A 26288-nucleotide genomic window follows, 5' to 3' on the forward strand; every position below is an offset into this window, starting at 1 on the left:
CAGATAGTAATTTTGTGCCCACACTCAAGCTGAGTCGAATGAGCTATGTCTGAGGTGTTTTATCCTGAATTTGTAGGAGAAGATACATTTGGGACGAAGCTAATCAGAAATCATTTTTTTTGGCTGTTGCTATGGCAACAATGGAGCCAAATATTTTTAAAAGATTTTTTCCAATAACCAGGGTGAAGGTGTGACCTACCTGCCAATTTTGAGCGAAATCGGCCAAGCCAAAAAAATCACAGAAGAAATAATACGTGAAAACACTGGAAATCACACACACAGACACGCACACACAAATTTTAATGGCAATCCTAGCAGAGCGGATCGCCAACATGTTATTAGAGTACTAACAAATTCCCACTTCCGGTCTGATTACAATTAAAATACACTACGAATATTCACTTTTGAGATTTTTGGTATGTGTTGGTTCTTGGATATTTCAGCTTTGTCATCCTGTAATTCATTTAGTAATTCGAACTTCCCAGATTGTGTCAAATCGGAGAGTTTCTTGATTTCGATATCGAAACCGCCTTGGCTTAATTATTTACTGGGGGGGGGGGGGCTTAGGTACGTGCTTTGCAACTTGCAGCGCATGAACCTAAACATGTTAGGTAATCAAATTCACCGGAAGTTGACAATCCCTACCTAATACTGCTAAATCGCCAGTTGTGAACTTTATCAGGATTCCTGTATAAAGTTACACATCATTCTAGCAAGGAAAAATATTGATTACTGTTGTGCAGGTTATATAATAAAATATGAAATAATTAATATTTTATTTTTGTTAGTATATCTTTATTTATTAAAATATGTACACATTATATCTACTTGGGGTGGGTATTGCCAAGCAAGTTTATAAAATTATAAACAAATATTTTTGTAAATAACACTGACCGCGAAATACACCTTTGAGAAGTACCGGTATTACCGATGAATACTTTATATTGTAATTTCTTTCAATTGAATTAGTTGTATTGCAATGCATTAGTAATAATAATAATATTTATTACATCTTTAGAAATACAGTATTTCTATCAGTACAGTAGCAATAAAAGTATAATAAACAAGTATAAATAGTGTAAATGTATACATTCCTTTATTTCATTGTTGAGACCGAGTTATACAGTTTGTTAGGTACTACAATTTATCTATATTGGAAAACGGTTATGGGGATTATTAATAATAATAAACAGTATTCAACTATCCTTTGCAACACCAATAAGATCATAATGGTAATGTTTATTGGTCTCTGAAACTAGAGGCATTATCAGAGCATGGGTCTTATTTTGGAACTCCTGCTAGAATGGTATTCCCAGAATAGTGCCAGTTGTTAAAGAAACATAAAACTTTAATTCGCAACAACGATGAAAGGACCAGTTACTGGGACAAAGCCCTACTCCCTGCGAAACCCTACAGATACGAAACCCAATTACTGCGAAAGCCACTCACCGCAAAGCTACTAGTAAAAAAATAAAAATAAATAACATCCTTACTTGCTTCAATTGTAATTGGAGCGTTTTCTGTAGTTGGTGTTGTTGTTGCACTGCCGGTGTTGTCTTCGCCTCCATAGTCTTTGATCACTGCAAGGGATCCCGGTCGGCACCTGGGTGGTGGCGTCGGTGATATTGGTCTATCTCTACTGAGAGAAGAATAATCTCCAAGATGTGCTGACTTGGGTCGAGGCTGACTGCTTCTCTTGTCTCTGTAAATGACTGTGTGCGGAAGAAAAAGAATAAAAGGTCGGCACCTGGGTGGTGGCGTCGGTGATATTGGTCTATCTCTACTGAGAGAAGAATAATCTCCAAGATGTGCTGACTTGGGTCGAGGCTGACTGCTTCTCTTGTCTCTGTAAATGACTGTGTGCGGAAGAAAAAGAATAAAACATTGCATTAACCTTTATATAATATTAAATGATCGATTGAAATTGGATACAAAAACAAAACAAAACACCAAATGAAAAATTATCATGAGACATAGATCTTAAATAGCATGTTTTCAATCAGTAGAAAGATTAGCTGAGATTTACTGACATCAGTGATAAACCTGTCTAAGATTTCTACCTCCAAGCATAAGTGACAAAGCATTAAATGAAATCAACCTTTGTAAGAACAGTTTGGGGCTATCTTATCACTAAGGTAGTAGTGACTTTCTGCAAGGCATACTAAAACTATTCTATTATAAAATCAAAAAAACAAAACAAAAACAATCCTGCTGCCTGATAGGATGATTTGGTTGTATGCTGTTAATTTCAGCTAGACGCTTGACACCCTTATAAAGCTCATCAAATCTATGACCCGATGTGTTAAAAACTATTTTGAGTACTATTAGTAGCACACACAATTAAAGTGACAGAGATTGTGAAAATAACTATTGTAAGAATAAGTCATATTTTAATGATCCCCCATACAATTAATACAATATTTGATTAATGTCCGCTTCTATTGGAGATGCACTTCTAATAAAGCAAATATACTACCCTAATTTTTCAAATAGTCAATCAGAGGAAAATGGTTTTCCAAGAGTTTGTTAGCTACATTCACAAAAACTTACCTAATTCATCTTCATCCCTCATCACTGGATCCGAAATTGGTCTCCTAGTAACAGTCCTTGGCGGTGGTGCTGGTGGTCCTCCCATTGCTCCATAGTCCTCCCACCTATGGTCACCAATGTCAGATTTAGGCCTGCGCTGAGCATGAGGTCTGCGTCGTCTGACAACCACGTCTTGTTCTCCAGGAACAGCATTTGATTCCTACAAGAGAAGAAAAATGTATCATCAATTCAAAAATAACCGCGATACATAAATAAATACAGAACACAATATCATATAATCCAGATAGAAAATACTATTTTTCAAGTATACTTGTCTGCTCCACTGGTACCGTACTAACAGAAGACAACAGCTAAATTTGCAATCTTTGAAAGTATCCAGTAAGGATAAGAATCTGATATTTTAATGGAAGGAATTAGTTAGTTAATACTAATATATTGCAAGCGGATCTCTGCAGAAAACATTAATTTGTGAAGTCTTTGTAAATTAATTGTCTTTGTGTTCTTCTATATATTGGTGAATCAGGAAAAGCCAAGGAAAAGCTTTTCAGTTTTTATAATGAATTGGTGCTCCTATTCCAACGCTGCGTGTGGTAGGCAACATGGCATAAAAGAGCTTATAAGACATACTCAGATGAAATCAAGGTGACATATTTTTTGCTGACTATTTCAATTGAATTATTAGAATGCTGAAGGCAATATGCATTGCTTTGATCTGTTGGGAATATACAATTAGACAATTAAATCTTGCAACACCCATTAATCCTGATACACTGGTGACATCATACACACAGTCTCATTATGCAAGGTCTGGACAAATTAATTTAAGTGCTATGGATAAGGATGTTGTTCAGCAGTGATGGTTTTCATAGCAAACTGAATTATGTGTAAATGTTTTTTTTATGTTTGTCAGTTTAAAAGTTTATTACATCTAAGGCTGTCTCTGTGTCAACACAGGCTTTCACAGAGGGACTCGCCCCTTCATCATACAACAGCATAGTGTACGTCATCGTACACAATACCTGGGTATCAATGCAGGAAAAAAGAATGTTAAAAACTTTTGACATGCCAAATAGGTGCTAACTTTTATCAGTCATTGACCCATGTAACACCCATCTTTGTTCCTGAACTTCTTTACCAGCCAGGCCCTGTCATATTGATGCATTTTCCTAGCAGTACAATAACACAACTGAGTCAACAATAAACATGGTGGGGAAAACAGAATGATATATATACACAGTTGATGTGGGTGCGTCAATCCCTCAGTTTAACCTTAGCAAAAAGACCATTTATAAGTATGTTGAACGTTATCCAAAGAACGTGCATAAATGTGATCTGAATGGGCAAATTTAGGTTTTATATATGGAGGCAAATTGAGTGGGAAATTTCATAAATTATATAAACAAATCTCAATCACATACCATCGAATGTTTTTCCTATAGGACGTACTACTTGGGCAATACCAAAATGTTTCTGATTTTCATGCAGCCAATTTTGTGTATTATTTTGTTTCTGTTTAAGAGGATGTTTTGTAGTTCCAAATCAATTTTAATGTATGTATTCAAAACTATTATTAAATAATTGTTAAACGTTGATCTTATATATTGTTGTTGTGGTATTAAATAATCTTAATACCAACAAAATTTAAAACCGTGTCACCTCATCGGAAACAAAATCTTCAAGTTTTTTTTTTTTTGGCCAAATGTCTGATAACCACCAAATAAGATAAGAATGATACACTTTAATGAGTGTACAGTTTCATTTTCTGACGAATTGTTGAAAATATCACAAACAGCCAGATTGGCCACACAGCGTATGTAAGACATTCACGTGCAATAGATTAATCCACTGACGTCAACTCATGTCTGTTGACGTCAATCTAAAAGGAAATATCGAGGGATTATAAAACCTGCATATTGATATTATATCTGCAAAAACCTAAGTGTAAACTGATTAAATTTTGTGAGACGATGTTAGGTACACTTTCTAAGACTATCAAATCGTGAACATTTCTAGTGGCGAAAATTTGATGGTGTACACATGAAGAAATAAAAGTATAAAGATGACAATGAACTATGAAATATCTCTCAGATATATGAATTGGTGTACTGAGCTAATTATTTTTATAAAGCAGAAGTGAATTAATAAATGAATGTTTTGAAGTAAAACTACAAATAATATCAGATTTATTATTTTAATCATCACATCATTTATTAATTTTAATCAGGTTTGATATCAATCCCACATGACATACTGTAAAATGACTAATTTTCACTGGGTTTAAATTTCGCTGATTTAGCATTTCAGGCATATTCAGTGGGCATTAAATTCACGGTTTTAATCATTTAGATAATGTGTTCTATGCTCAATTTTACATATTTACTGGGTTTTAATTTAGCGCATTTTCCAGTCAGCGAAATAAGCAAAATTAAAACCCAGTGAATAATTAACCCTTTTACAGTAGGATGATATTAATAAAACTGTTCTGCTTATACACACAAGATTTAAATACCCGCTCATATAAAATGCTGAATATTCTGTTGGTGTATTCAAATATCATCTTTGAACACAATTTTGGGGCTACATTTTGTACATTATTACCAGTATGTACTTTTAGTGCCCGTTCGAACACAGCCTAAAAATGGGGACTTATGGATTGACCTCCATGTCTATGTCTGTCCATCCGTTCGTGTATGCCTGGGCCAATCACATTATACAGCTTAGATACATATGCAGATTCATTATGATTCACGGTCTGATTCAAGATGGCCGAACAGCGGCTATTTTAAAACTTAAAATCCATAAAAATCAAACATTTCTGCCATTCTGTGTATAGATGTATTTCGATCAAACCTTGTACATACATTCGACATAATGAGACCTTGATGCATTTTGTATTTTTAGGATCGGATTTCAAATGGCCGACTGGTGGTCATTTTTTTTAAAAACAAATGCTGTTCCAGAGCCATATTTCTGTCATGCCTTGACCAATCACTTTCAAACTTTATAGATACATTATGTAGTACATATACACATATCAGATTCAAGATGCCCAAATGGCAGCCATTTTAACGTTAAAAATTCAACAAAACCAAGCATTTCTGCCAATCCAAACCAAGATCTCAGCTATTGACTTGAATCTTGTACCAATAATGTCCAGTATAATATAGATGTAAAATGTACCTGACAATGTTATATTATTGACACACTTGAATACTTTGAATATTTAGATTCACATGTTTTTTTTTACTCGGAATGGGCCATTTTTCCACTTAGAAGTGATTGTAATTTCCTGATTTCTCTATCCTTTCAGTTATTACATGTTTTCCATGTATCTGAAATGTTTTGTTAATAACATTTTGTGCTATTGATTATCATTGAATGTGCCAGTTTTTGTTTAATTTGACGATATATGAAAGTATGCTATTGACATCTTAAAATACAAGACGATTTCACACATCACGTGTTGATACCACATTCATTCTGTGAAAGCTTTCGCCAGGTTAATTACTGGGGCTACTTTAACAGTTTACATGAACAATTGTAAAATATTTGATGTACGAAAAGGTACTTCCATGTGTCGCAAAATGTAAACATTTTTTAAGCTGGTTCAAAATTAATTTCTTTCATTAGTATAGGTTTTGGCAGTGATGTAGATGAGAGGTGTGGAGTTAATACATGTACATCACTTTTGAATACCACACTGGTGAATAATTATTATTTCAACAATATTTCAAATCCCCAAACCACAGGAACACGTTTTCCAAACCCTTGAAATATACAGAACCTAATTTCTCCCCCAAAACTGTATAATGCTAAAGTAAAACACTTGTGACTTGTGTAATTAATAATGGCGTTCCTATGACAGGATTATTACGCTCCGCCTAAGTTATTGTTCCTTTTCACAAAATAATTTTGTCTATATTTCATTAGGATATCAACAAAAACTAAAGTCACCAGGCAATTTTTTGAGTCACACTCACTCATAAAAAATGGTCAAAATTTGGAATTTTACACTGGTAATTTTGCTAATACAATATGTCGCTAATTTAAAATAAAGTATGTTTTCACAATGAGATTGTTGGCATGTAAGCCAAATTAGGATTCTGTTAATTCATGCATTGGCTCAAATTCGTTAAAATGCCATGTACATGTCGCTATTTCAACGTGTTTCACAGTAAATAAACAACATAATGTAGCACTGCTACTGTCAGTACAGAAACTAATTTAGAACATTTCTCTACACTGATGTAAGATTTTACTCATCTTACAGTGCCTGACAAACACATTTGGTTAGAAAAAAAAAACGCACAAAATGAAGCCTCGAAATAAAGCCTGTATAACAAAATTTAAGGCTACGTGAATACAACACCAACAGAGTTGAGTGAAATCAAAAACAGTCTGTACGTGGTCAAGGTACTGTGAAGTGATAATTTGTCAGGTGAGTGCTCACATTGTGTTTATTTCAGACAGTACATTCACTTACAGTCGTTTATATATAGAACGGCCCGAACACCACTCGTGCCTCGGGGGCTGTAATCTATAAACCTGCATTCCATGCTACTCCCACTCAGTAACTAGCTACAATTGCACTACTGTGGAATACTTTATTTTAGCTGGAATGAATTTTCGCTGAAAAGACAATTCGGCTGTCTTATATGAGGTTTATTTTGACTGATTATTGATGAGTTGCATGTGAAATATATGTAAAAAAGTTATTTTGACTGGTTCATTTCTTTAGAGAAAATAAATTTCAAGTGAAAATAAGTACTTTACAGTACCATACAAGCTGTGGTTAGATGCAAATGGGGTATAAAACATGTCAAGCATTTTATGATCTGCAGTAATAATATGCAACCCTCAACCGAAGTCTTTAGTAATTGCTATAACTGGCAGACCGACAAGAACAACGTATGCTAAACTCTTTTTGAGAGATATGAGTAATTGCATGGTTCAATCATTAAAACCACATACAAGGTACACTAAAAGATACACACACAAACTTATATAGGTTTCACAATAGAATCAAATGAGGCACTAAACCTCACACTCAAGGTTACTGCTAAGGTTACTTAAAACCCATACCCTTGTGACAAACGCCGAGATGTTTAAATGTGTCGACATACCAACTTGTCTGGAATCTTCAAAAGTGAATGATGAGCAAAAGAGCTATCACAAGTGAATGTATACTTATCAATTTTTTTCTTAAACACTGATCATTGATTTCGGTAGCAATTTAACTGGTTTCAGAAGAGGACCCAATTGTTGTAGAATAACCAAGAAATGTGATATAGCCAGGCATATAGTACTGAAGAACTTTAATAATAAGTGGCTGTAATGTCTGGGACTTAGAAAGCCTGACATGTTGTTTGGGTACTCATCACCCAGTGTGAACAGATTATATTAACATACTAGCTGTGAGATGAAACACTTCAGCAAAATTCACATACATGTAGCAAATATGTCCGTTTTTTTTTATGTCTGATCTATAGAATAAACCATCCAAATGTGTATTTTGATAAATTTTACGTCAACATGTTTTGACTTGTTTTCTAGATTTTTATGAGATGCCAGGATTTGGTAACTGAGTCAGTATAAGTAATATAACTTGGCTTCAATCCAACATGGCCACCAAGCCAGTATGTGTCCTGTAGAGAGAATGACAATGGTGGAACTTGGCTTTAAACGAACATGGCCACCAGGCCAGTATGTGTCCTGTAGAGAGAATGACAATGGTGGAACTTGGCTTCAAACGAACATGGCCATCCAACCAGTATGTGTTCTGTACAGAGTGTGATAATGGTGGTACCCGACTTCAAACGAACATGGCCATCCAACCAGTATGTGTTCTGTACAGAGAATGACAATGGTGGAACTTGGCTTCAAATGAACATGACCACCAAGCCAGTATGTGTTCTGTACAGAGAATGACAATGGTGGAACTTGGCTTCAAATGAACATGGCACCAAGCCAGTATGTGTTCTGTACAGAGTATGATAGTGGTGGAACTTGGCTTCAAACGAACATGGCCATCCAACCAGTATGTATTATGTATTCAGTATGTGTCCTGTACAGAGTATGATAATGGTGGAACTTGGCTTCAAACGAACATGGCCATCCAACCATTATGTATTCTGTATTCAGTATTCAGTATGTGTCCTGTACAGAGTATGATAATGGTGGAACTTGGCTTCAAACGAATATGGCCATCCAACCAGTATATGTCCTGTACAGCGAATGACAATGGTGAAACTGGGCTTTAAATGAACAAGGCCACCCAATCAGCATGTGTTCTGTACAGAGAATGACAATGGTGGAACTTGGCTTCAAACGAACATGGCCATCCAACCAGTATGTGTTCTGTACAGAGAATGACAATGGTGGAACTTGGCTTCAAATGAACATGGCCACCAAGCCAGTATGTGTCCTGTACAGAGAATGACAATGGTGGAACTTGGCTTCAAATGAACAAGGCCACCCAGTTAGCATGTGTCCTGTACAGAGAATGACAATGGTGAAACTTGGCTTTAAATGAACAAGGCCACCCAGTCAGCATGTGTCCTGTACAGAGAATGACAATGGTGGAACTTGGCTTCAAATGAACTAGGCCATCCAACCAGTATGTGTTCTGTACAGAGAATGACAATGGTGGAACTTGGCTTCAAATGAACATGGCCACCAAGCCAGTATGTGTTCTGTACAGAGAATGACAATGGTGGAACTTGGCTTCAAATGAACATGGCCACCAAGCCAGTATGTGTTCTGTACAGAGAATGACAATGGTGGAACTTGGCTTCAAATGAACATGGCCACCAAGCCAGTATGTGTTCTGTACAGAGTATGATAATGGTGGAACTTGGCTTCAAATGAACATGGCCACCAAGCCAGTATGTGTTCTGTACAGAGTATGACAATGGTGGAACTTGGCTTCAAATGAACATGGCCACCAAGCCAGTATGTGTTCTGTACAGAGTATGATAATGGTGGAACTTGGCTTCAAACGAACATGGCCATCCAACCAGTATGTATTCTGTATTCAGTATGTGTCCTGTACAGAGTATGATAATGGTGGAACTTGGCTTCAAACGAACATGGCCATCTAACTATTATGTATTCTGTATTCAGTATGTGTCCTGTACAGAGTATGATAATGGTGGAACTTGGCTTCAAACGAACATGGCCATCCAACCAGTATATGTCCTGTACAGCGAATAACAATGGTGAAACTGGGCTTTAAATGAACAAGGCCACCCAATCAGCATGTGTTCTGTACAGAGAATGACAATGGTGGAACTTGGCTTCAAACGAACATGGCCATCCAACCAGTATGTGTTCTGTACAGAGAATGACAATGGTGAAACTTGGCTTCAAATGAACATGGCCACCAAGCCAGTATGTGTCCTGTACAGAGAATGACAATGGTGGAACTTGGCTTCAAATGAACAAGGCCACCCAGTTAGCATGTGTCCTGTACAGAGAATGACAATGGTGAAACTTGGCTTCAAATGAACAAGGCCACCCAGTCAGCATGTGTCCTGTACAGAGAATGACAATGGTGGAACTTGGCTTCAAATGAACTAGGCCATCCAACCAGTATGTGTTCTGTACAGAGAATGACAATGGTGGAACTTGGCTTCAAATGAACATGGCCACCAAGCCAGTATGTGTTCTGTACAGAGAATGACAATGGTGGAACTTGGCTTCAAATGAACATGGCCACCAAGCCAGTATGTGTTCTGTACAGAGTATGATAATGGTGGAACTTGGCTTCAAATGAACATGGCCACCAAGCCAGTATGTGTTCTGTACAGAGTATGACAATGGTGGAACTTGGCTTCAAATGAACATGGCCACCAAGCCAGTATGTGTTCTGTACAGAGTATGATAATGGTGGAACTTGGCTTCAAACGAACATGGCCATCCAACCAGTATGTATTCTGTATTCAGTATGTGTCCTGTACAGAGTATGATAATGGTGGAACTTGGCTTCAAACGAACATGGCCATCCAACCAGTATATGTCCTGTACAGCGAATGACAATGGTGAAACTGGGCTTCAAATGAACAAGGCCACCCAATCAGCATGTGTTCTGTACAGAGAATGACAATGGTGGAACTTGGCTTCAAACGAACATGGCCATCCAACCAGTATGTGTTCTGTACAGAGAATGACAATGGTGGAACTTGGCTTCAAATGAACATGGCCACCAAGCCAGTATGTGTCCTGTACAGAGAATGACAATGGTGGAACTTGGCTTCAAATGAACAAGGCCACCCAGTTAGCATGTGTCCTGTACAGAAAATGACAATGGTGGAACTTGGCTTCAAATGAACTAGACCATCCAACCAGTATGTGTTCTGTACAGAGTATGACAATGGTGGAACTTGGCTTTAAACAAACAAGGCCACCCAGTCAGCATGTGTCCTGTACAGAGAATGACAATGATGGAAATGGAACTTCAAACCAACAGAGGGAGTAAATTTTAGTGCTTTGAAAAGAGCGACAATTCTGGTATAATGCTTTAAGCTACCATGGCCACCATGAACAGAGAATGGCTTTATATTACAATTTGTTTCACAATAGCTTGACAAAGAACCTGTTGAACTGAGACAGATGTGAAAGCATATTTATACTTGTTTGTGTCATATTCTCTACTAGATCATTTAGCAATTGTGGGTAATCACACAACAACTACATTATTGGAGACTGTATGCAGTTTGTCATGGTCTACACAATTTAAGGGAGCTACTTTATCCAACACAATGCAACTGACTTTAGAAAACTGCAGTAAATCTATAAAGACAGACGTCCCAGAATACCAATACATTGACTCTGTGCACATGTAACCAAAGGTGTAGAAAACTTTGGCAAGTATGTATAAATGAGACAAACTACTCAAAGATGCCATCTATCAAGATTGAGAACCTCTACCGCACACCACATGTGAACAGTATCACTTTCAATATAAAGTGACAGTACTCAACAATGACGGAAGTGGGAACTTATATTGCAAAGTGGTTTCAGTTTTCTTTTCACTGGTCGATTTAGATGGGACAGAATCAAGCTTTTCACCACCATTTTCTACTGTGGTCACCTAGTGTCAAGTGCTCCAATTATAATCTTATTTTTACCAAAATACAGGTTTTCACAACAAAGTTAACTTGATTTTTTCTTTTTTTAATTAAAAAACAATCCCTGTACTGAATCTGTTGGAAGTTGTGTTTATGCAGTATACAACTTTGATAGTAACTTACATGTGGATTATTTCTAACAGTCATGTCTTGAGAAATGCTGTCCATGGCATTCTATACAACAGTTCTTACAAAGCAATATGTTTCTAAACATGCAATGAGCAACCAACAACATTGCAGGGCTATTACAATGTAAGAAATCACATGTACCATACACACGAAAGCTGAGAGGGGAGGTAGGGGTAGCAGACTGGATACCTGCCAGCTACATCAATGAAAATAGAAATTCTGCTATTTATTAATATGTATATGTGTTGCTCACCCACAAAGGAAAATTTGGGTTGAAATCAAGAATAGAAAAGCAATAAATGCTCCTTCTTTTGTATTCTGATTCACCACTGAAGTTAAAGCTAAACAGGGGTCATTTAATTCAAATTAACATAAGAGTTGGGCTAGTTTCGACAACGCACTGTAGATTTTATATTGCTGCTTGCCGTATGAATTACTATGCAGGGGGGGATTCATCATAGAACTTCTTTGACAAGAAGAACAACGAGCACAATGTCTCTACTATTAGAAGGTCCCCACTAAAGTCAATGGTGCTTAGGTTAACAACGACGGAAAGCAAACGAGGCTTGTACACACATTTGTATTCTGTGCTGAATCGAATATTGTGTGGTGTGTGGGATGGAGAAACACAGAACATACAGCGCCGCGGTGTAAGGTTACTTTAGCTGGTAGAATTTGATACCATGTACTGTTCCTGATACTCAATAGAAATGGGGACACGCTTAGAAAATGTCACAGGACAGCGTTCCCCCTAAAAGGACAAATTCAGACATGTCACACCGGGAAATTTGAAAGATTTACATCTTAATCACAGATACTACACCCCAGATCATACTATAAAGAAAGATAAGCTAGGAAAATGAAAATATGCCAACAAATGTGAACTTCCAGACGTAATCGAGACAAGGTGGGATTGGTTGCATTCCAGCAGACTCCACCATTATTGTATACTTGGCAAATGGACTGTCCTTCATGTATGGCAAGCAATTGAACTCAACGAGGGCTCACTTTGTACTAATAAAGTACATGATAAGAGCATCAGGAAAAGCTAGTACTTTAACCACAAAAGACGTAAGCATGATGTGAAGGCCACAGACTAGGCTATGTATAAACTTTATTAGTCAAGCATTTTTTGTTTAAATAATGGGGTTTTTTTTCGGTTTGTGCACAAGGCCAAGGCTACATATTAAAGTACAATAGCATTATTTCTAGAGTTTCCTTATATTCTTTCCCTAAAGGCTCATGAACTTAAACTCTTTATGATGTGTGGAGTCCTTTCTGATTAGATTTGATGTATTTGATAATTGCCTATGTCTGCTGGGTGTCAGGCTGAAAATAATACTGTCAACAAAAAATCAGTTTACAATTATTTTTTTTTTCCTTTCTGAAAAGAATATTTCAAGATTGAATAAATAAAATCTTCAAATATATAACAATGAGATCAAAACCCTACAAACTAAAGTAAATTTAAATACTGTGGTATTTATTGCCTTAAACTGGCAAGAAATGTATTAAATTTCTTCAACAAAGAAATTCAAACTTACTTCTCCCATTTTTGAATTCATGATTTTACATACAATTACCCATAATCTTGTCAGTTCCATGAACAAACTTGATGAGAATGGCAAAATGTGATGTGGTAAAAATCAAAGCATCCAATACCTTATCATTTTAAGAGGAATTTTACCATAGTAATTAGTTACCTACCTTGGTCTGATCATCTTCAGTAATTGACACATCTGTACTCGACCGAGACTGGTTGTTATGGATACCACTATCATCACTACCGCTCCAACTATTAGTCCTCTCTTTTTGAAGCTGGTTAAAAAGTCTCTCATTCTCAACTGGTGACATGGCAAGTTTTCGTTGGCGTCGTAGGCTAGGTCGCCGCTCCAACTTTGGCGTTCGATCATTGTCCTCACCACGTGCGCACAACAAATCGGCACCTGAGTCTTTCCTGTATACTTTTGGTATGGTTGCTACATCAGCCGCTGAGGCCCTACGAACTGAGGAATAGTCCTGAGGAAGACTACTGTCGGATGTGGTCTTTCTACCCTGTTTATGCTTTGTAGAGCCCAGAATACTATCTGAGATGTGTTTTTTGAGCTTCTGCCATTTTTCTAAAGGGGTGGTGGGCTTTTGCTCCTTGCCATCAAAGTCTATTGAAGCAATACTCACCCCTGATGGTCTCCGAAATGATGACGACTTAGGGGAATTTCGTTTGAAGTTCCCACCTGATGGGGGACTGTGCTTTCTTTCCTGAGATTTTGTCACAGATGAAGTGGCTGAACTGAACTCACTGCCCTTCGATATACTACCTGTCCTTTTTAAGCTACTGTTTTCAGGTGATTTCAATGGAGTCATCATGTTATGAACAAATTCCTCATGTACCTTATTAATCTGAGTGATTAGGTCAATGTCAGTTTCAATATCCAGCGATCGGTAAGTGGTATCATCAGCGATTTCCAGTTGTCCTTCATCGTAAGCTAGCAACATGCTCTTTTTCCGAATTCGTGCCGACAGGGACTCCTCTGATTTTGGAGGTGGTTCTGCATTGTTTCCTGCTGGGGTGCTCCATGCATTAACGGTGACTCTTTCTTTAGTAAGAGGGGAGACATCTAAATCCTGTTGAGTACAGCTGCTACTAGCACCTAGCCTGCTCTGTTTTGCACACTCCCCGTCTCTAAAATGCCAATCAGACTGGTGATAGGGTTCAGTTATACCTGTAATGTGCCAACCATTCACACGGCTGAGATCAGGTTTCTGTATGCTTTTACCTGTGTTACTCACAATGGTCCTGATATCAGACAAATCTCCACTTTGTTCTAGAGCTTTCAGCTGTGTTGGACTCTTATCATCGCTGTCTAGTCCACTTGGCTGATCTACAGTTGGTACTTCTTCATGCGACGGCTCTCTGTTGCCAATGTTAAGTTCTTGTCCTTGATGGGTCAAACTTGTCCAAGTGCAAGCGCTATGTGAAGTATGCTGACCTGGCAGTCTTTGTGTTTCTATCTCATTGGCTATTACTTTTGCTTCATTGCTCCTGGGACTCTCTATACACATGGCACCATGTACGATTGCTGCACTCCTGTCTGTGTCTTGCTCACCTATCCTTTCTACGTCACTTCTAGTCCTTTTATCTCCACTCTTGGTCACACCTGAATAAGTTTTATAAGTTGCCTTATTGTTCCCTTCCATGGCACAATACCCTTTGTCTATATTTAGCATTTCTATGGTCCCGTGCAGCTCTTCTCCCTTTCGATCGTGTTTGCCATTCTGCTCTCCGCTGTGTGGAGGCACGTATGGCGTTTTTTTACTGATTAAACTGTCAGCACCATCCTGTGCATGTGCTACATACTGATGATGGTTATATTCTGATTCATTTGGGATTTCCTCTTGTTTTGTCTTACCATGTATCCTGTCAATAGTTTCACTCTTTCGACCTGGACTGGGCTGTGAAACAAGAAAACAGAAAACTTGTAAACAATGAATAAACAACAACAATAAGTTATCAATTGATTCACGGCCGGCAACATTCATTTGACTGTTATTTTCACCAACGGCCGCAGGGGAATAAGAACAAAAAGTGATTAAACTTTTGTCCAAAATGTCTTTCTATCTTTCTCTCTTTAATATCAACACTTTAAAAATCTGTTTTAAAACACTTCTTAAATTGTACTTGTTTAAACAGGTAAGTGAAGAGAAAAAAAAACAATTTATTCTATTCTCACCAAATTAGGTGAAAAAAAGAAAAAGAAAAAAAATAATATGAAAATGAGACTAGTGTGCATTTACCTAGCGCGGGTTTTCAGGTGTCACAAGCAAAGTTTATTGGCATGCGATTTTGCACAATACAGATGTGTGTGTGCTTGTAACTGGAGTGCCTCTGCCAATATTGGTAACGGCACGCTACTTCGTAAACCTACACCGTGGGCGTGGGGCTTGCAGAATGGTGGCTCTGAGAGCACAATATAACAGTATAGCAAATACACTGAAACACACTGTAACTCAAACTAACATCAAAGTGTTTTTCACATCCAAACATAATTATATTTATACTGTCATGTTGAAGATGTACTTTCACAGCAATAAATCTGGAAAATTATTTCCTGACATTCAACAACAAAATAATTATATACATATATCAACAGCTGCAGCTCAGTAAATGTATCAACAGTGTCACTTCTAATCAGAAGTAGACTCTCCTCACCCCAAGCTAATGTCTGTGACCCCAAATATGTGAATGTGTTTCATATATTGGAAGCACACCTACAATAGACCCAGTGAATACAAGATATAAACATATCCTATTTTTACATTACAGATCAAGGACGTACATTTTGTTTTTCATCTTCCAGAATCACTAATTTTGATGAATTTAAAGATTATGTAATGCATTTTTTTCCCCCACTGTATTTTAACACTGGATTTTCATAATCAATTTCTTACAATTTACACTACATATCTAGAACACCATGAAAGTCAGATTTTCCTAGATAGCACAGATACTGATCAATCGGGTTTCACCTGTACCGGATTAGTCAGTTACATATTATCTGTTTGTATGCTAGACTACATGTATGCAGAAAAACACACGGACAAGACACCACAGAACAGATTTAGTTTTATGGGAAACAGTTCCCACTGACTACAGGTAGTTATTATGAATACACATATTTATATTGTACCAGCATTTCAATTGCATGAATACTTCCTTCTGATTAGTCGACAGCTTGCCATGATAGACAACTAATATTAGACAAGGGTAGCCAATTATAGTAGACAACTAATATTAGACAAGGGTAGCCAATTATAGTAGACAACTAATATTAGACGAAGGTGATGTAATAGACGTTGTATAAAAAAAGAAAAGAATTACGCAATCTAATACACAAGAATAGCGAAGAGAAGCACACAGCAGCAAGGAAAGGCAACTATGTATAGACATATACAAAAACTAGAGCATAAAGTCAGTATAACCACCATTAATTAATATCAGAAGTTCACAAGCCAAACCTGAATAACCAACCACATACAGACAGATGTTATATGTTAACCTACTGTACATGTTGTTAGACACGGTCAGTTCAGTTTCAAACCTGAGAGCAAGCTGTTAAGTTAGCAGATAGCATGACATACTATCCAAACTAAATTCTCCAATGAGAAAGTAAACAATAGTCTCTGTGTGGGTTAGTCTCTGACTGGATCGTGTGAGAACAGGTTATATCGCCTATGTATTAGTATAGAACAAACTATTGAAACTGTATTCTATGACTTCCATTTTCATTTTTCAAAATCGCAGTTCCTGACACATTTTTTCATTATCTTGAGTTTCTGCATATGATTTTGTACAGCAATGTATTCAGAAAGGTATCAAAAATTTCCAAGAAAATTCATGTAACTGTATTGATCAACCTTAAACACATTATACACATGTTATAATTTAGCAGGTAACAATAAAAAATCAAAGAAAGCTTAGAAAGAACTCCTGTGTGCTGAGAGTATTAGAGACACAGTAAAAATTAATTCAAAATTACTTGTACTTGAGATATTGATGGAAAAGCTGAAAACTAATTATGCAAATCAGAAAATTAAAATGAACACAGTGTAAAACTAATAAGGTCTGCGCAATGTAACAGACCATCTATGTACCAAGTTTCATTGAAATGTGATCAGAAGCAAACAATTATGAATTATTATGCTAATTAGAGAATTTATATGAACAGATTTTAACCCAAAACTGATCATATTTGTACATTGCGCTAGAGCATCTATGTACAAAGTTTCATTGAAATGTGATGATTAAGACTTGAGATATCAGTGTGAAAGTTGAAATTGTATTAATTATGCAAAAACTACTAGGTCTGTGCAGTGTCCTATGACATCCAGGTACCAAGTTTCATTTAAATGTGATGATCAGTACTTGAGATATCAGTGGAAAAGCCGAAAATTTACTAATCATAATGCAAAATAGGTAATTAAAATGCACAGATTATCACCCAAAACTAATCAAAACCTGGCATTAGTTCAGAGCATTTATGAACCAAGTTTCATCAAAATCCAATGAGTGGTTTTTTAGATATCAGATAACAGTCATAGAACAGCTAAAAATTAGCTAAGTATCATGCAGATTAGGTAATTAATATGCACGAATTTTTACTAAAAACTAATCAAATCTGCACATAATTTCAGAGCATCTATGTACCAAGTTTCATCAAAATTCAATGAGTGGTTCTTTAGATATCAGTGGAACAGTCATGGAACAGCTGAAAATGAGCTAATTATCATGCAAATTAGGTAATTAATATGCATGGTTTCTACCAAAACCTAAAATCAGTGGAACAGACGTACACACACATACAGACAGGGTAACTGGCAAAGACTCCCATTATGTGCTTCGCACATGGGAGTAAAAAAGTGTTGCCATAACTTGTCTTTCTGATAACTGGTTTAAGATATTAGTGTGCAATTTAACACATTTTTATTTTTATGTAACAGATATACTAAAATGGCCAATTCATCCTTAGTATACAGGTTGCTGCTTATGGTGAGAAGAGCCAGTCTTTGAATGCATATAACCCGGGATTGAACATAAAAACAGGGTGACATGCCTACCCTATATGAGTGTGACATAGATTCAAATGGAGAAGCCAAATGCACAGGCTAAGACTCATTCACTGGGCAGTGACTTGAGGGCAGCATTGGTTAAGACCCACAGGTGATTAAGTGCATTCAACCAGGCCTGATGCTGTGATAGCATATTCCATGTCATACTGCCATTGTAATAAAAAGATGATCATATCAAACTGCAATGCAATGCAAGTCTCAAACAGAAATGCACTAAAATATATGTGTGCTCAGCACTCGGTACTTATAATTAAAAAGTCGTGAATTATAAGAGACAAGTGGCATTCAATGATATATTGTTTGATAATATTTTTGTTCAGATGAAAATATAAGGAATGTTTTCATTAACTGCTGAAGCCTTATGACTTGAATATATTATGTCAATTTCAGTGCTTGTGTTTGTTTTTTTCAAATGTATCATGAATTGTTCATTTACTTTCACATGACTTTCTTTGAAAGTTTGTTTTGAAAAATATATTCATGAGTAGAACACTTTGGTGTTGACAATTCAGATTGTAATTAGTGTCACAAAACAGGCATGAAACTTGTGATCTTATTACCATTGTGAAAATGGAAAATAAGTTATTTTGTATGAATGGTATTGTCATTTTAAGAATATTCTTTGTGGAACGTATGTGTTACAATGATTTTTGTTCATCAATTTTAATGACATGACATAAATGATACACTTTTGGTGAGGTCACAGTCTTGTAAGCTATACATGTACTGAGTAAGAATAAGGAACACTCATAAATTGTGATTGAAATATGTTGTATCAAAACGTTTTTGCATTCTAATTTTAAACATTAAAGCTGAAACTCAACAAAAATAGTGAATAACTTTGCCTGTGTAAGTAATGGCAATTGGTACCTGGCAACAAATTTTGGGGTAATTACTATAATTACCACTTATAGAACGTGATAAGTGTCCTGTGGTTAATTGCAGCAACACCATCACAAAGTTAATCAGTTAAATATTCCAATTAAAAAAAATAAATGCAAGTGCAAACCGTCATGTATCTTTGTCAACGTTTAATGGGTACAGCAGATCTTGGAAGTTATTAAAGGAAAAATACTTCCACTATTAAGAGTGGTCTACTGCAATTCCCTGCTGAGACTCTTGGTATATTGCTTCATGGATTCAGTAAATTCAAATAGTGTACAGCTTTATAAATATAAGGGGCTTACTAAAGCAGCCATAAAGTCTATTTACATCATTCTGCTCCAGTGGGGAAACATTTAAGGTTTCTTTTCAAAGCAGGTTTCCTAGACAAAAGCTATAAATTAAATATTTGACTATGTTTGGCAGCCTGAACTTGTCAAAAACAAGAACGTATTCAGGGACAAGTACTTCACAGGGAGCGGTGAGTCATGACAGAACGTGGCATCAAAGACCCTTAGAAACAGGTACAAATAACCGTTTGAATCATGGTGCGATTCACACCGCCGACTTTGAATACATCATGTATTTCTGCCGTTTGACTTACGTGCATTCATGATTCGAGTGAGCACAGGGACGTGTATAGTGTCCTTTACGCCATGATACGTTGCAACATTCTTTTCCATGCAATACCGAGGGTATATATATATATATCCACTGCCTCATTAGTGTTCATGCTTAGTCTTTGAACTTAAGTGAGGCAATCAAGAAAGAAGGAGTAGTTTTTTTACGCCGGCTTGGCGTCCTAAGTGTTTATTGCGGCCAATGTAATTTTTGAACACCATTTTGGTTTTTTTAACTGAAGAAGTTGTATGCTTACAGAACTACTTTAATACTGGCTTTGTTTTTGTACTCGATGACAAATGCCAAGCATTCCAATGCACAATACCAATGTTGTACTTTCCGGTAAACATGAAATAGCCGCATGGATACACAAAAACAACTTTTCATTCAAATCTCCAAAATAACAAGTAAACTGAATGCTGAGATGAATAAGCACAATGACAAAGTTTCTACATAATTACCAGTTATACTCAATGTAAATTTAATTGCTTACGGTATACATTATACTTTGAAATATTGGATATCTGAATTTAAAAACTCAGTGAAGTTGAACATCATAATTATTATTATTATTTTCATTATTTCTATTTAGTAGAAAAGGTATAACAACCAGTCTTAATAAATAATAATGGCCAACATCAAATGAAACTGTTTCAATAAATGTACCCTTTGATATTTCATTAGATAATTTGCTTATCAAAGTAATTGAAATGCTGCTGCTCAATAAAGGTCAGAGGAACAGCGGTTTGATAATCTATTAACAAGGTTCCTGCAGCAATAAGAGGAGCAATGTATATATGATTTTTTAATATCTGTTTTCAGACCAATGAAAAACCAATTTAAGACCCAGCAAGTTCAATGCCGGAGGTAACTTAACGTCTAAGTGTAGGGTTTTGGAAGGCATCATATGCAAGTGGTGTGAAATGCGATGAAAATTAACGAGAATTGAGAAGTTACGCAATTTGCGAGATGATCACAATATTACCCTCACTCTCAAAACACCTCATATTTAAATGTCAGCGAATTTTTTGTTGATGGTGGGGAGGGTATATAAGTTTTTAATCTTGACCAGTGATCTACATAAATGTTTCTTGCAAGTACATGTCGTAATTACATTGCAGCAAGGCATTTGAAATGATTGTTCAAGTTTTAAATATACAATCTAAATTCACCTACACCTCTAGTCTGTAGACAAACAAATAACATGAAAGATATATATATGTATTTAACCATTGGTCAAATGAATGGTGAGAGTAGTATCAAGTCTCATCAAACTGGGAAAACATTTCCTAGCCCAAGTCTAACACTTTTTATCAATAAAGTGTTTTTGTCTTGTGGCCTAAGTTGTTGTTGCCCAGTGTTTGAATATCATGTTAATCTAGAATGTCACCAATTCGGTGAATATTTAAATATTTACAAAAATTCCGTACTCTTCTACCTTAAGCTATTTAAATAAATAGCGGAATCAAAGTTGTAACACAGTTCAAACCCCCCCCCCACCTGCAATGATCAGAACAGAACATTTCCATCACATAAAATTGTACAATAATTGGAGTAGTTATCAGGTTGGTCAGCAGTTATTATCTTGGTTAATTGGACAGGATCTTTTACGAGTAATTACGATTAGCATGCATATATATGTAAGTATGTTAGGAAGCTTTCAGTAATCCAAATAGCAAATTTGCTGAAACCTAATCTGAGGCACAGAGAAGTCAAGCTAGCCGCCACCATAACCAAGCGATCACTTGCAATAGAAGGATAATGTTTTGAGACATAACACAAACAGTTTGAAGCATTTGTTTACATACAATTATACAAGTGATGCTGAGATAGGGAACGGATAAACCACGATTAGGCATTTATCATGAGTAATAGACAGACGACTTGATATACACGAGTTAAAAGCAAGATAGAAAAATTATAAGAAAGTTAAAACTGCCAGTCAAAATATGTATTTGTTCAGATTGCCCTATTAGTAGCACATGCATTTTCAGGTGTACATGTATAGTCAAATAGGTCGCATTCTATAGAACCACACCAATGTTCTCCCAAGCAATGGGGTGACAGAGTGAAATACATATTATGATATGGACATATGCCTAGCACTCCATTGACAGTTGTGCTAATTTTTCAGTTTCTGGAAACTTGGAAACCTGTTGATTCTTAGTTGTTGTAATTAGAGAACAAGACCAAGGGAAGACTCAAAAATTGCAAAGGCCCCTGTAACTCCAGTATATTCAGTATGCGCAATTTTTAATAGTTCATGCATGCTTCTATTAGAACAAATACAGTACAAGCACAGATAAGTAAAAACAATACAGTGTGTATGGTGACACACACAACCAAACTAACTGTCTGAGCATATCTCAAGAATATAACCAGCTACACACGTACAGTGTTAAAGAGATTCAAAAACTTGAAAACAGACTTTGTCTGAACATCTACATTATCTGCAGGGAAATAGCAGTGTACATAGACAAGTAATACATGTCTAACTGTGGCAATTGCATTGATGTCATTCTTGAATTTCAATGTCACTAACCAAACACACCATATAGACAGTTACAAATCACCGCAGTGAAATTACATGTAAAAATAAGCCTTTTATGTACTGGAGGGAAAAAACAGAAGCACTGCTACTGCAGTACTCAGTGGTGTAATATTATAAAACCAAAGTAAAGCACTGATACCACATGGAGAATGATAAACAAATTTAGTGTTGAAGTGCAATTATATAATTGCATGCTCATGCACTGTGACACCTAACATACAATGCACAAAACATAAATTTCTGTCCTTCGATTTTTGCTGCAGTAACAAATCCCTGATCTTGTGTAGCAACTATATCTATATCTGTGTTATATCAGAGGTACATTACTTGGGGTTTGTAACTACGGTGACATGATACCAAGATCCCGTCACAATCTCGCTCTCGCATAAACGTTCCAACTCAGAAAAAATGCGAATGCGCATGCCCGAGGTAACTAGGATACTGGGATGTCCAGGTGGATCAAAATAGCTGCCCACGATATGATGGATTACGAGAACTATATTTTCTGTACATTTTCGATGTATTACATTTTTCACTATGATAGTGACAAGAAAAGTTTATTTTTTTCATTACAAACCTTGACCATTGATATGCGTCATGTCAGAAGGTCGTAGCCTCAGTCTCGCTATCTACGAGAAGAGACTTGAATGGGATCTTGACATGATGTCACCATACAGTACTATGCGAGTTGCAAACCCCAAGTAATGTACCTCTGGTTATATTTAATATCAGGAAAGTAAAAAAAATTATGGCATCCATAGAGAGAAACAAAGTACTCATTACAGATTTATTGAACTGACAATGAAGTCAGGTCTTTCCGGTCTATACAAACTATGAATGGATCAGTTTACATACAATTCTTTTCATGCCGCATTGACAGAAAAGATACCCTAGCTACAGAGGGCTGAGAGAGTAAAAAAAACACTGTCCGTTGATTAAAGAACCTTGTCCCAGCCAAGTATAAAGAAGGAGGAGGGTAAAAAGAAACTATTTTTAAACAAATGAGTGTATTAATGTTTGTTCTGATACAGTTGAATGAGAATTGGTCTTTGAATGTTCAAAGTTGCCAACCAAGGTGTAATTACGGCTCTCATGGAGGATGAGGTCACAGGGAAATGTTTCTCAGTGTGGATGTCCTTCATATAATTGCAACTCATGTGACACGAACAACAGGTAGTCAAAGTGTGTGCATCTAGAGATTAAAAAAAGAGAGGGGCGGAGGGGAGCAAGTTCAAAATCAAAAAGAAGCCTTTGGTGTTCGTTTATACTCCGGTATTATGGAATTTGAATGACAAACAACTGCAGCATTGTGGAGAAAAAAGGGAGTGGCGGGAAAGTTTGATGAGTATTGAGATGAAAAGATTGTGTTATGGATATGTGTTTAGAAATTGAATATACACCATATATCACCATATATAATGGTTTAATTAATGCAAGCTTAGAGTTATCAAGTTAAGAATTGTCAGTTTGGAGTCATTTAGGCAAACTCCTCCAATTAGGTTGCAAGCAAAAAATGCACACAACTGTATGCTTATGTGCTTATATATTCCAAAGACAGACACAAATAATTTTAATTTGATTATTATATGTGCATACAGAAATACTTGGTAGGTGAAGTAGGTGAAGACAACTATAAATGAGAGCAGACAATGGACCTCTGTTTCAATTTTTGAGATACATTCATGATAAGATTCAGGATCATGATAAATTTGATGAATGCAAACTCCTGGACTGTCTCATAACTACATAAATTTTGAAAACAAGAAAGCACATTCTGAGCCACTCATCAGCACATGTATACATGTGGTATACACACACTGCCATGAACCTTGACCAAGATACTATATAAATGAAAGATTCAGCAAAGAAAGCCATGGACTGACAGCTTACCAGAAAACTAATAATATATGTCCTGCGAAGAACTCTTCTATCCATAGCTGCTTCATATCAAAACTATCCTTTTGATAATCTTAAAGTATTTAAGATTCAGTATATACAAAACATGCTTGCACAGCTAGAGCAAGATTGCCCACACCACATACAAAAACCTGTTGATTAACATAATAATTAACACTCTCTCTATACCATGGCTGGTCATGGTCAATACAAAGGCACAGATGTCACAATAATACATCAGGGGATGGCCATGCACCTCAGGTGGAGTGTACACTGATGCTTATAAACTGACAAGAGACAGTTTCGCGTTGTTTACTACCACACTGTGCCATAAAACTGGTAATTGCGTATCCAACCAAATTATCAGTGCAATTCATGATCATTCCACCGAAAACGCAATTTACTAACAAAGCTATACCAATGAAATCAAATAGTCTAATCTTAGTAGGTGTAGTTGATATTTTAATTGGCTATAATACTCGAAATGGCAACCTAAAAACAGATTATGTCAAGCAATAATCTACCTGGTATGATCTGACATTGGAATACAGAACTTGAAATTCAAGGATGTATTAAAAACATTGGATGTCATCCAATCTGTTTTGCTCAGAGGCCTAGATATTTCTTATACTAGCATTGGTCATGTATTCTATCTAACAAACTTTTACCAGGTTAGGTCGTTTGATTGATGGGTGTCCCTCGCTAGACTCTGAAGTTGAAATCCTGGGAACATGTTTACTCATTAGTACATGTATGTACATTACACCATGATGACTGACAACATTGTCCTAGACACCATTGACAAAACAGTTAACAAGTGGTCTGGGCAGGATGGAGGGATTCTACACAATAGGATGCAAATTGGTTTTCTAAATAGAATAGACATGCTACTGTTCTTCAATTACCACTTGTTGTATCAATAGTGCACCTTAAAATAGAAACGCTCAGTGATATTACACAATACAGCTCCAGTAATGTGTTTTGTTATTTAATTGTGAGCGAACAAGGTTTTCAGCAATCCACTGATTCAGTTGTGTGTTGTTGTTTATTTGTGAGCGAACAAGGTTTTCAGCAATCCACTGATTCAGTTGTGTGTTGTTCTTTATTTGTGGTTTAATCTTGATGTCAAATTGGTTCATAGCATATTTCAAAAAGGAGCATCATAAAAAAGAGCAGTTCAAATATATTTTAAGGTGTTTTTTTGTCAGAATTAATTAAAAAATGAAAGAAAACTCAATTTTCATGAAACAAAAAAACACAATTTTAAAGACTGAGTTTTAAACTAAAAATACATAGAAATACGCTCTCACATCGATTTGCTAAAACATTTTCCTGTTTTTGTTTTGTTTTTTGTTTTTCAGGTGGGAGGAGGGATTACTAACTGCCACTGCTTATTCTACACAGTTTTAACATAGGAATCTATGCAAGTGGGCAAACATATGTTGAATAATGAAAGGTAATTGAATAGTTCAAGACCTCAATAGAAATAAAAAAAACACCTCTTTACAGTGATATCAGTCACAAATCCATGAATACTGTCATGTGAATGACACAAGGTCAGAGCACATAGTATTATGCAGTTGTTAGGCAGCTCAAGGATGTTGATCTATGTACGTTTGTGTGCAATTTAAGTTAATTGTCGCTAAACAGGCGTATTGTACATCCACGGCACTGTTAATACTGAATACATCCTATTGAAGTTTAAAAAACAAGAGTTAAAATCTAACTGCAACCTTTAATGAAAAGAAGACTTGTGTTTCTATACAAGTATTTTTGCATCAAGTTGTTGATAAAACAGCACAGAGGAAAGCTAGTGCATCACTCAATAAGTATTGTTGTATTCAATGAATGTAAAGGGTGATTTAACATTGCGTTTACACTACTGTGCAAAGAAATGGCATAGC

General features: G+C 36.2%; 1 protein-coding gene across 1 annotated transcript in view; it reads right to left on the minus strand.

Moving 5' to 3' along the window:
- The window catches only part of LOC144351936 (uncharacterized), a 92033-nt gene that overhangs the window by 3029 nt on the left and 62716 nt on the right, over positions 1 to 26288 (minus strand). Inside the window, exons 4-6 of the mRNA XM_085496482.1 lie at positions 13515 to 15260; positions 2551 to 2749; positions 1494 to 1856 (exon numbers count right to left, since the gene is read on the minus strand). Coding sequence (XP_085352608.1) covers positions 1494 to 1856; positions 2551 to 2749; positions 13515 to 15260 — 2308 coding nt within the window. The remainder of the gene's footprint in view (positions 1 to 1493; positions 1857 to 2550; positions 2750 to 13514; positions 15261 to 26288) is intronic.

The sequence above is a fragment of the Saccoglossus kowalevskii genome, chromosome 1 (genome assembly GCF_978046115.1).
Source record: "Saccoglossus kowalevskii chromosome 1, keSacKowa6.1, whole genome shotgun sequence".
Taxonomy (NCBI): domain Eukaryota; kingdom Metazoa; phylum Hemichordata; class Enteropneusta; family Harrimaniidae; genus Saccoglossus; species Saccoglossus kowalevskii.